Source organism: Miscanthus floridulus, chromosome 9 (assembly GCF_019320115.1).
Source record: "Miscanthus floridulus cultivar M001 chromosome 9, ASM1932011v1, whole genome shotgun sequence".
Taxonomy (NCBI): Eukaryota; Viridiplantae; Streptophyta; class Magnoliopsida; order Poales; family Poaceae; genus Miscanthus; species Miscanthus floridulus.
In genome coordinates, this window is record NC_089588.1 from 430,887 (window position 1) to 443,387 (window position 12,501).

Consider the following 12,501-nt stretch of genomic DNA (forward strand, 5'->3'; position numbering starts at 1 on the left):
AAAACTGGTACTCCCTTCATTCCAAAATATATAGGTTGTTTTAATTTTATCATAATAATTCTGAAACTTTTCTAACTTTTACTGACTATATACAAAATTATATTAACAACGACAATGCCAGAAAAAAACATTAGAAGGACATAGTTAATGGGTGATTTAATCACTAATTCGATGCTTGAGATTTTAGTTTTTTCTTACAAATTTGATTAAAGTTGAAATTTAACTTATGATAAAACTAAACTGCCTATGTATGTATTACAGTATTACCTACTGTATTATTTTATTACGGGTCTCCGTGATGGCACGGTAGAAAGTCATGTGAATGCATAAGTAGCGCGTGTATTGCTTGCACGGGTCCTGGTTCTTTCTTCTCAAATCTGAAGAAACATGCACGTACCGGGTTCTTCTTTCCTGCTGAACAAGAAATCCAGGCATATGCAGTCAATGTCAATCAAAACGATGTAATCATATTATACAATATGTAAGATATCTTGTACATTACCGTGGGATGGATAGAGACGCAAACCGCTGCTTGTTAGCTAGTCCCAGGAACGTGCTTATCGGCGATACTTTTCTTAATATCATAGTTGAGCTGGCCCTATATTATATATATTATATTATATTATATTATATTATATTATATTATTATATTATATTATATTATATTATATTATATTATATTATATTATATTATATTATATTATATTATATTATATTATATTATATTATATTATATTATATTATAAACTTTCTCTACGTGTGTGGCCATTGATGCCGCGCGTCCATGCAACTTTGAGTAACGAAACTTCCCCACGAGGCCACGACGATCATGTCTGGATAGGGATAACGACTAAAAAGATTAGTATTTTGAGAAGAACTCCAGCAGGTTTCACGAGGACCTAAACATATTTAAACGCATGCAAGGGGGCCTAAAACATATATTGTCAGTGTTCGTTTCAGTGAAATTTGGTATATGCCGATGCTTACGCTAATTTGTTATGAGAGAAAACATTATTTTTTCGCTGAAAAGTACCGATGAAGTGTTATCTAATTGTCTAGACATTTCCCCCTTGTGAAATTGAAGTTCGTTTTTAAATTAAGGAATGCGTGGTTTACAAATGCTATCGAATACTGTGAACTAACCTACGATGCAAAAGGGGAAAAAAAACACAAGAAGCTATGAATATACTTGCAGCAAAGATACAAGGCTAGCTGTCCCGGAGGCGACAAGTAAACGAAAGGAACCTCGATGCAACAAGTACACTAGTGGTAGGCCCTGGTCGTCAGCACTGCACCTGACCCTTTTTAACGCACGTGTATAAAGGAGGAGGAGGAGGCTTGGCATGGTTTAAGGCCTGTTTGGTTCCTTTAGTCCGTGGACTAAAGTTTAGTCCCTGAATTAAAGTTTAGTCTGGACCCTGTTTGGTTTCCAGGACTAAAGTCCATTAATGCAGTTGTATAAAGACAATATTACCCTTGTTGTGATGAAGATATTACAGCTGCTGGGCACGGGTGGGATGGGGAGTAACGAGGGACAGGATTGTCTCCAGAACACTTTAGTCCAGTTTAGTCACCCCCTCATAGACTAGAGGACTAAACCCTTTAGTCCAAATTTTAGTCCATGTGTTTGGCATTTTAGGGACTAAAAGTGAGCATTTTAGTCCACATTTTAGTTTAGTCCATGGAACCAAACATGCCCTTAGTTGGGTGAAATTTGGGAATTTAGCTACTGTAGCACTTTCGTTTTTATTTGGTAATTAGTATTCAATCATGGACTAATTATGCTTAAAACGTTCGTCTCGCGATTTCCAACCAAACTGTGCAATTAGTTTTTTTTCGTCTACATTTAATGCTCCATACACATATCGCAAGATTCGATGTAATAGCTACTGTAGCATTTTTTGAGAAAACTTTTTGGACTAAACAAGGCCGAGAAAACGCGTTGGGACAAAGGCAACGCCCGATTCGGATTTTGGTACAGCTTTCTGGTTATGCTTGTCGCGGTGGAGAACTCTGCTGGTAGGTAATTACTGTATTATTACAGAGTACTTATTACTGCAATTACAAGTATTATTATTGCTATTAGTATTAGTACAGCGGTGGACCATGGGTAATCACATCCACAGTGGCATGGCAACCACCAATCTGCAGTGTGTTGGTTTGGTCGTGGCTTATCGTAAATGATCATAAATTTTCAGTCAAAATAGTATTTTTCTCTCACACAAACTAGTCAACCGTACTTCTTTACGAACCAGCAACCATACGAACCAGCCGACCGACTAGCTGCTGGACGCGCACACTTGTGGAGCTGTGGTCAGACCGATCAGTGGTGGTCAACCATCCGTCGGCCACGTGTGAACCTACTGAATCACCGCGTACAGTCGAACTGCTGTTTAGGGCCTGTTTGGCAGAGATTCACCACTGTAAAATGTGAATCTGAATCTGGGATTCACCGTGGATCAGCTCCACCGTGAATCTGAGATCCACCATGCATGTACCAGGGAACTGTTTGGCAAAACAACAGATCCAAATTCACGAAAATGAGGTTTTGGTGGGAATAGCCTGTTTTGCCCTTAGGTTGTAACATGAGACATGTGGCTCACGTCTTATTACTATATTCATTCAAAAAAGGTATATTTTTAAAACACAAATGCAATATGACACACCAAATAGATAATTAATTAACTAAGGTCAACAATATTTCGATTGTCCATACATAAAAATAACTAAAGATTAACTAAATATTACGATTGTTCATGACAACTTCTGAACATTAGTCTTCCATTACATGCTAGTTGTTCCAGGCTAGAGCAAGAGCCGTGGCCAAGCCGTCACGAAACATATCCATAGTGGCGGCATTGGCTTCCGAAGTAGAACCATCCGATGTAACTGCATATCGATTATACCTTTCGGGTATTGTTGGGACAAAATGAGGATCAAGATCGAAACGAGCAAAGTCCGGATCTTCACTACCATGTTCACGAATAAAATTCTGAAGGACCATACAAGCAACAACAACCATTTTTTGCTTCCACATCGGGTAGTTTGGCATCTTGTATAGAATTTGCCACTTCATTTTCAAAACTCCAAAAGACCTCTCAATAACATTTCGAATAGAAGAGTGAATTCGATTGAATTTTTCCTTAGGTGTTTTGGGTTCCATACCTCGATGCCACTCCGGCATATGATATCTTTCACCTTTGTAAGGAGCTAGATATCCGGGCCGATTAGGATATCCGGCATCAACAACATAGTATTTGCCTAAACATGATCAAAACAATATAAATTAATATTTTGTATCATAAAAAAAAGAGACCAAACGATTAATCATTTTTATTACCTTGTGGAGGATGTGGGAAGAATTTTTCATCCACTGAGATTGCATTGTATAGCACACTAGTGTCATGCATAGATCCCGGTTGACCGGTGGATACATATGTGAATCGCATGTCAAAATCACAAACTGCTAAGACATTTTGAGTGGCTATCCCTGTTTTCCCAATATACCTCACTTGTTCATCGGGTGCAAGAGAAACTCGAATATGTGTTCCATCTAGAGCACCAATACAATCCTTAAAATGTGGGAACGCTCGTCTATCATCTCTTATCCTCCTATGAACTGTAGGAAAATTGGGGTCCTTAGGTCTAATGAAATCCTTTGCCATGGCCATAAGAGAGTTAAGGACCTCATCAAATTTCCTAGACCATGTCTCACCTGAATGCTTGAACCGATTTTGAACTTTTCGACTAGACTCATTTCCGGCACATGTAAATAAAAACATGGCAAGCATCTCATAGGTACTCATATGATAGGATGGTTTCAGCCCATACCTCTCCACTAATAAACCATGGATGTCCTCGAATATTTCATTGCTCATACGAAGCTGTGTATGGCATTCCCCCGGAGTGTTCAGTGTCTCTAGCAACCAACCCATACCACTAGTGGTTGAAGTCCTTGGTGGGTTTTTATATAGGTACATGTCACAATATATTTGGGCAAGCATAGCACCACTTAAGACAATTTTGAAAAAATCATCACTCTCATCACTGGAATCATCACTAGACATCTGCAAGAAATGATAACATGTCCACATGAGCATAAAAAATTGACAGCATCTCTAAAATAGCACAGGAAAGCGACAACATGTCCAAATGAGCATAAAAAAATGACAGCGTCTCTAAAATAGCACAGGAAAGCGACAACATGTCCAAATGAGCATAAAAAAATTACACTTGCGACGACATGTCCAAACAACTAGGCCTTCAATTTCTTCCATACATCACATTGTACTTCCTCCTAAGCCAATCGAGCCTTTCATCGATGGGGAGGGTCATGAACATTTCTCTTTGCTCTTTCTTCACAAACAACTCAGTTGCCACAAAATGCTCATCGGTCTTATATGCAGCCCCACATGCCACAACATGTTCCATAACTTGCTCAATGGTGATCCCACCTTGCCTTTTAGACACAAAAGAAGATGCAGACTCAGAAATCTTTGAGATGTGCTCTTGGATAACAAGGGCTGTGCTACTCTTAGGTTTCTTGGTGGGCTTCTCCAAAATAACCTTAGCCTTTTTCTTACCATTGTCTGTGACAGGAGTGACCTCCTGAACATCATCTCCATTTTCAAAAGAGTTGTTGTCACCATCAAATGTGTGCTCGACAGTGTGGTGCTCAGTGGGGTGCTCAGCCTCTACACCATCAGTTGGAGTGTCATCATCAAGGGGTATGATGGGGTTGGAACTCATAGGATTCCAATGATCTTGCTCCTCATTAACAATGTTTCCAAACATCACCTTCAAGTCGTCTTCATTTTGGATAGGCTTCTTCTTGAACTTGCCAACACCACTAATTTCCTAAAACATATGAGAACGTCCAAAATAAGAAAAATTTCTAAGTTGCAGAAATAAAAATGTACATAGCAGATTGCACTAAGAGGCATAGGAGATTGCACTAATAAAAATGTACATAGCAGATTGCACTAAGAGGGTGTAGTTATTGAAATTTTTCCTAGTGGCTAAGGTCTACCAGATTAGCACTTTGTTGGAGTTTGTTAGTACATCTGCCAGCCATTAGGCCATATAACTAATTGAGAGTGGAACTGATATGCATTAGGGGATCAAGCAGGAAATTGAGTTCTCTGCCAGCCACTAGGAGTTTATTATGTTACAGTAAAGTTACAGGAAATCTGGGAAAATTACAGTAAAGTTTCACAGGACATTTTGTTATCTGTGGTTTTGTTCTCTATTTTACTCATGCATTTAGTTCGAAGCTGCTATTGTTCCTTGAAGCAGTAGATAATGCCCACACACACACATAAATTTCTAAGTTGCAGAAATAAAAATGTACATAGCATAACAAATAAAACTGACCTTTGTTATCTTCTTCCACCACTCGGGATCCATGTTGATAGTTCCTGTATTCCAATTGAACCCAACCCCCGTTTGCTTCCTCATTAATTTCCTCCAAGCACCATAATCCCTTCTCAACTTGTCCCATTTGTTCTTTAGTTGCATTTTACTCAACATTATTCCGGTGGACTGAAAAAACCTATCAGATACCTCGATAAAGCCTACATTGTTCAAATGTGTGTTCGGCCGATTTCCTTTTCTAACTTGCTCGGCAAAAAACTTACAAACAATTGCGGTATAACCATCAGTCCAGTCCATAGCATCACCCTGACATTAATTTCCCACAAGTATTTGATCACCCAAATCAAGATTTCCCCAGCACTGTACAATTGTTGCACAAAATTGAAAGACAAATTTATACCTCATCTTCTTTTGCCCTCTTGTTGGTCGACGGAGCGCGCGTCCTCGGTTGCTGCTGCGACGAACTACCGCCTGCTTGACCACTGGCCACACCCCCAGCGCCCATGGCTGCCTGCTGGCCAGCCGGTAAGGGCTGCTGGCCGGTCGGGAGGGGCTGCTGGCCGGCCAGGAAGGCTTGTTGGGCAGCCAAGGAATGTTGGTGGGCGACGTCCATGGCGGTCTGGAGGCCGCCCGCGCCTGCCTGAGCGCCGTCCATGGCGGTCTGGAGGCCGCCCGCGCCTGCCTGAGCGCCGGCCATGGCGGGGTCGACGCCGGCCGCGGCTCCCTGCCAGCTGACTGGGGCGGGTTGAAGGCCGGCCGAAGGGGGCATGTCCGCGACGCCGGGAAGAGGAGCTCCGGTGGCCGCGCCCTGTACCTGACGAGAGAGCCCAACCCTAGGTGCGGTCTTTCCCATGGATGTGGATGAAGAAGGAGGTGCAGGAGGTCGAGCAGGACCGGATCTACCGAATCCGGCCATGGAGGGCTCGCCGGAGTGGAGGGATGGAGGGAGGGGATGGGCGGCGCGGCCTCCCTGGCCGCGACGGAAGAGGAGGACGCGAGGCGCGAGTAGAAGGGCGTCGTATCCAGTGAGGTGGGGAAGAAAGGAAATAATCGAACCGGTAAGGATAAGGGGTGTGTAACCAGTGGCAAATGTGGGTAATTTTTATCCAACTTCACGAGGAGGTACGAAACACCTATTCGTGGAGCACCCCCTGAGGAGCTCCACCAATTTGGTGAATCTGGTCTCTAGATCCAACGTTTTGGTGGATTTGAATTTGGTGGATCTAGGATGTTTGGGAAATTTTTGGTGGAGTGAAGTTGAAAATAGTGAATCTGGAGCTGATGAATCCCTGCCAAACATGCCCTTAATAAATTCGCAACCAATTTGCTCCCGAATTCTCCTCCGTTTTATTTATTTTTTATTCATATATACACACCCTATCATTTTCATGAACCAGCAAAAAAATGTATACAAAAAAACACTGAGCGTTCTCACTCAGCGTCAACACAGAGGCGTGCGTGCGTCCGTCCCGTCTCGAGGAAGCGAACTTGCAGTTGGCAACGAGAACGATCCAGCTCCTGCTCCTGTGCAGATCGACCCGTTTTCTGTTCGCTTCTTCGTAAATGATCATAAATTTTTAGTTAAAATAATATTTTTCTCTTACATCAAACCCGCCAGCAGTAAATAATCCACGATTGTTTACGGCCTGCGGAACACGCTAGAACAAACAAACAAACACGACCGAACAGAACCGAGCCGGAGAGGATGGATTCCGTTCCGTGGCCAAATGCGTTGCACCTCGTCGGTGCTACAGTACGCAGCTCACTGTGCTCAAAACGGCGCAGCTGCCCTCGGCGGAGCTCCTGGGCCGGACACGTGCCCATGCGCCGCCTATATATATACACACACAGCGCCGCTGGTCGGAAGCACAAGTCAAGTCGTACGTTCATGTGCTGCGCGCCCAGGGTGGCGAACGCGGACGGAGGAGGACGAGGGCCGCCGGCGCCGGCGCCGGTGGTGAGGACTGAGGAGGACGACGAGGACGGGCAGCAGCAGGCCGCGGCGGCGTGGCGGATGATGTCGGGGTACGAGCGCAACCGGGAGGCGTCCATGATGGTCGACGCGCTGGCCGCGGTCGTCGCGGGCAGTGTCCATCAGCAGCAGGCGTCGCCGGAGGGGCAGTGGTGGAGCGACTACTACGACGCCGTAGAGGTAACGCTGCCGCCGACGTCCTCTCGTGCTGCGACGGCCGTTCACGGTAACCGATCCACCATTCCTGCGTATGCTCTGCATCTTCTTCGTCCCTCCTCTCGCTCCGAAACAGAGCTGCAGCAGCAGCTCATCAGCTCACCCCTTGCCGTTGCTCTCTTCTTCCATCGATGGCCCAGATCCAGCTCTTGATCCTTTCTCATTTTCTTTCGCTCCTTTCTGTATTTATTATTTACGTGGTACGTCCACTCGCTTCTGTTCTGGTTGAGTGGAGTCCGTTTGGACTTTGGCATGCCTCTCTGTGTCTTCGGTTTCATGACCTGACGTTGATGATGCTATAACACGGAATCTTTTCACTTTGTCTCTCCTAAGGATGAACTAGGATATATATTCACACTAGTTCTTTTAGCTAGCTTCACTTTCGCCTTGGAGATCCACTGCAAATATTCGGGCAACTAAAGCTAACAGGCAGGAGTGATGCCAAACAAGATCTAACTGAGCATAATGTATAAATGAGCTCAGAAGACAAGAGAAACTTCGCCAGAGAAACCATATTAGGGCCAGTTTGGAATGCGGTAAAATTTTCCGGTTCCCGTGTTTTTCCTGTGAAATTGAATCGATTCCTGTGAAATTTCTATACGATTCCTGTGAAATTCCCGCGTCCCAAACAGGCCCTTAGAGCGCGAGCCAAAGATGTGTTGCAATGTTCACCAAAAACTTGAGTTCTGGTCTCCAGCCTCGAGACATGCACCTAGTGTGTACTGTACGATGCTGCGTGACCCTTTTTTGTTCGTTCTTTCTTTAGCTGGCCACTATTCCTCGTAAACTTGTTCAGCCTCTTCACACATTTGTCACGAGTGCAAGGTACATGGATGGACGTGATTTCCCACCACTACCAACCCACAGCATGATACATGCTAACTAAGCAGCTAGAAAACAAACAGAAAAAGTATAAAAGAAATGGCAGTGCCAAAGTGCCATTGTGGTTGCACACTTGTAGTCAGTTGACACCAAAGGTTTTGGCTCCTCGTATATGTAGAGACAGGGAGTAGGTTTTGGCACTTCTAAACAGAGGATGCTAGCGCAATTCTGTCACTGTTGCTTTGGGAACGGAAGAAAAGAGAGTACTATTCTCTTTGCCCTGGTACCTAGGGCAACTGTAGGAAATAATCATTTCTCAACATAAACAAGATCAAATATACCATATAATGACATCAGATCCGTAGCTAAATTGTCCCATGCTTCAAATCAAGCATGCGCTTCTCACTTCCTAATTAAACAGAGACGGATGCAGACACTCCAAATTCTTATGCTTTAGTAAGACGCTTAGTGTGAAATTCCATTGAGAACCACGTTTAATTTTTAAGCCTCCTTTTGCTAGGCTCATCCAAAACGGCTTCACCGGTGAAGCCAAAGCCGGTGAAGCCAGAAAAACTGGCTTTTTCTGGCTTCTAGTTCATTTTAACCCCGGATTATAAAACGGCTTCACGCTACAGTGCCTCGATTTGCGCAAAATAGATGAAGCCGAAGCCGATAGAAGCCGTGCCAAAGAGGCCCTTAGTATAACACACCAAAATCCGCTGCTCTTTGACATTTCATCAACACACAACACACAGTATCTGTTCCCTTGATTTATAATCTGTAGTTTTTCAGTCAGCGAATAGTATTTTTCTCACAACGAATCAGCCAGCAGTATAACGGATGAAAAAGGATTCATTCATCGACTTGTTCGGGTGCAGCTGTTTGTTTTAGCTGCAGAAAAAGCGCTACGTTTTATTGTAGCGAATGCTACAAATGGCTGCAGATAAGCACAGCCAAGCAAGCACGAATAGATCGAATGAACACGTCGCTTTTGTTTTTAAAATTTAATTGTGTGCGTGTGTTGGGAACTGTGAATTGTGACTTGTAGTAATTCCTGTGAATAGGAGAAGCGTAAAAATGTAATCTTTTTTTTACAACAAAAAATGTAATCTTTGAGCAGGTCAGTAGTACTCGTATTGACTAATTGCGATATTATCGTTGCTCTGTTTTCGGGAGCAGAGCACGGGGCGGCAGGGATTCCCGCGACGGCGGCAACGGCGGCGTCACCCGGCTCGAGTGAGCAGCTTCCCTCGCCGTCATCCACCGACTCCGCCGGCACGCCGCGGAGGCGGTACCGCGGCGTGCGGCAGCGGCCGTGGGGGAAGTGGGCGGCGGAGATCCGTGACCCGCACAAGGCGGCGCGCGTGTGGCTGGGCACCTTCGACACCGCGGAGGCCGCGGCGCGGGCCTACGACGAGGCCGCGCTGAGGTTCCGCGGCAGCCGCGCCAAGCTCAACTTCCCGGAGTCCGCCACGCTCGTGTCGACGCTGCCGATGGCGGCGGTGGCGGTTGCTCCTCCTCCGCCGCCGCAGAGGCCCGAGGCGCTGCTGGAGTCGCAGGCGCTGGCGGGCGGTGGGGAGGACTACTCGGAGTACGCCCGGTTCCTGCAGGGCCCCGCCGAGCCACCGCCGCGCCTCTACGACCAGGAGGCGGCGGCGGCGGCGGCGCGCGCTGTCAGGCCGCCCGCGGTGACCGCGGCGTCCGGCTCGTCGTCGTTCCCGGTGCTTTTCAGCTTTGGAGGCGGAGGTGGTGAGAGTAGCGGCGCGGTGAGTCATCACCATCAGTGGTGGCCGCAGGGCAGCGGCTCCGCGAGCAACGGCGGGGCGGGCTACCCGTCGCCTCAGCCGGCGACTTGGGCGGACTCTGGGTGGTGGCCGGCGCCGCCGCGGGACCCGTCACAATGACGTCAGTGTCAGGCTTTTCTCCGCAAGCCAATCTGCAGTGTTTCACCGAGCGCAGTGAGAGTTTTTGGCCGGATTTTGTCTCGTTCAATGACACGTGTAGCCATTGTTTTTTGTCCATCTAAACAAAATACGCGCATGCGTCATGTAGAAATTTTAGGTGGCAGCACTTTTTTTTGGAGAGGATGTATTCGTAATTCGTATTCTTGGATTCTTTCTTTTTCAGATGCTTAATTGGCTTCTTGTCAACTGGTTTGTCTGTTAAACTTTTAACAACTGGAAAAGATTTTGGAATCTGAACTCTGAAGGTTATGCTCCGGTGCTGTCCTATTCCTCCTGCTTTGTGTTCAGTTCAGTTCATCTTTGCCCCTTTGGACACAGAAAAGAACGGCCATGCTGCCGAAAACGACACGCACACGAACTGCCGGATCAGAAGAACTCAGAAAGCTCTCGTTGTCGTCGTCGTCGTCGTCGGAACAGGGGACTGACTAGCGGAGCGCGATCAACGCCGCCTGCGCATATCACGACAGCAAACACCGGCAGACCGTGCAGGCCAGGTCATTGACTGACCAACGGTGCAACGCATTGCCTTCGCCTTTGCCGGGACGCAGAGCTCGTCTGCGAGTGCACTGAGCTTGGTGGCGAGCGGCGGCTCAGCTCGCATGCAGTCGCAGCGTAGGTACGAGGAAGCTGCGGTGTGAACCGCCGTAGCCGCCGGAACAACCTGTCCCTGTCCCTGTCCCTGTCCGTCGACGAGATGCGTCGTCTGCGTCAAATACTGGAAGTCTGAAACGGACGGCGCTGGCATGCATATGGGGTTTTGGCGACGGTGGTAAGAGAAAGAGCGCACTGCACTTTGACTTGGGCATTAAGCCATTGAGGAACCCTGGATCGTCTCTGTCGCCGTCGCAAGCAATGGATCGACGACCATCGCTCTCTGCCTGTCTGTGGTCTGTGTATCTCCTTACTCTTCTACTTGCAGCGGCAACACTGACACGGCTGTGCCGGCCCTCGCTTATCTTATATGCTGTACTTTTTCAGATAACGGACAGTATTTTCCTTTTACAATAAATTAGCCAACAATACTTTTATTCATGACTTATCAGCCAAGTGAACGAGAAGCACATGACGATGAGCCGATGAGGGGGCGTGGGGGAGTCAATCAGGGCCGAGAAATGGGCGGGCCAAGGTGGGGTGTAGCGGCCTGGGGTTGGAACAGGCCCAACAGCGGCCCGAGTTTGTTGGGAAGAAAAGGAATACTCCATTTGTCCTAAAATATAAGCCATTCTCGCTTCCAAAAAAGTCAGCATTTTCTGACTTTGACCAATTATATATAAAAGAATATTAATATTTATAATACATAATTAGTATAATTAGATAGGTCATCGAATATACTATCATAATAAATTTATTTAGAGACATAAATGTTGCATGTATTTTCCACAAATCTAATCAAAGTTAAAAAAGTTTGACCTACCCGCATCCCATAATGACATCTATTCTGGGACGGAGGAAGTACATGTGTTGGTAATCGTGGGATTCTTTTCGAATAAACTTTGTTGCTTTCTCGGTTTAACTTGTCTTGGCTATAAATAATAAAACCTCCTCAGTCGAGGTTTAGGGTCTGTTTGGCACAGTTCTCAATAGCTTCACGAGCTGTTGTAAGTTGTTTTATTTGCTAAACACTTATTTTTAAAACAGCTTCACCCGTAAAGCTGTTTTTCTCCCTCTCTCACAAAGTTATGAGTTGTGATGAAGCTGCAAAAAGTAGCTTATCCTAACTTCTCCCTCATTTCTCTCTTTCATTCATGCATGAAGCTGTTGGTGTAGCTGTTTTGACAAACAGTTTTTCAAACACAATTCAGCTTCACATAAAAAGTTGCTCGTGAAGCTGTTTTCTTTACAAGTGAAGCTGAGCCTCTTAGGAATCTGCTCGAAACTCGCTGTCACGGAACAGTGAACAGCAGGGGAATGAAGAAGCAATCCGGCGGACGGGCATTTGCCAGGAGAGACGATGTTGTGGTGGACAGGCAGGCAGGCACCGGTGGTTGTGGTTCCAACAGTTGGGCACGGTGGCAAAAAGATTATCTCGACAATCTCAGGTATGAAGGGTGCAATGGAATTGGTGGCGGAGGCTTCCACAGCAGAAGATACGGAAATTGCGAGCAGAAATCAGGCAACCACAACTACAAAAAGCATTTCTAGGGGCGACTGGTA

The 12,501-nt window shown here is 45.9% G+C and overlaps 3 protein-coding genes across 3 annotated transcripts; 1 reads left to right on the top strand and 2 right to left on the bottom strand.

Annotated features, from left to right (window-relative positions):
* Positions 1–2,791: 2,791 nt before the first annotated feature.
* Positions 2,792–3,665, bottom strand: LOC136483994 (uncharacterized). Its single transcript, XM_066481155.1, has 2 exons — positions 3,341–3,665; positions 2,792–3,261 (listed from the first exon to the last, which is right to left on the bottom strand). The coding sequence occupies exons 1-2, from the start codon at positions 3,663–3,665 to the stop codon at positions 2,792–2,794; spliced, it is 795 nt and encodes a 264-aa protein (XP_066337252.1).
* Positions 3,666–4,263: 598 nt separating this feature from the next.
* On the bottom strand, positions 4,264–6,142 carry LOC136483995 (L10-interacting MYB domain-containing protein-like). The gene is made up of 3 exons (XM_066481156.1): positions 5,774–6,142; positions 5,374–5,679; positions 4,264–4,857 (listed from the first exon to the last, which is right to left on the bottom strand). Exons 1-3 carry the CDS (start codon positions 6,140–6,142, stop codon positions 4,264–4,266), a joined length of 1,269 nt encoding a protein of 422 aa, XP_066337253.1.
* Positions 6,143–7,238: 1,096 nt separating this feature from the next.
* On the top strand, positions 7,239–10,628 carry LOC136481177 (ethylene-responsive transcription factor ERF110-like). Its single transcript, XM_066478529.1, has 2 exons — positions 7,239–7,571; positions 9,563–10,628. The coding sequence occupies exons 1-2, from the start codon at positions 7,262–7,264 to the stop codon at positions 10,285–10,287; spliced, it is 1,035 nt and encodes a 344-aa protein (XP_066334626.1). The 5' UTR covers positions 7,239–7,261; the 3' UTR covers positions 10,288–10,628.
* The last annotated feature ends 1,873 nt before the right edge of the window (positions 10,629–12,501 follow it).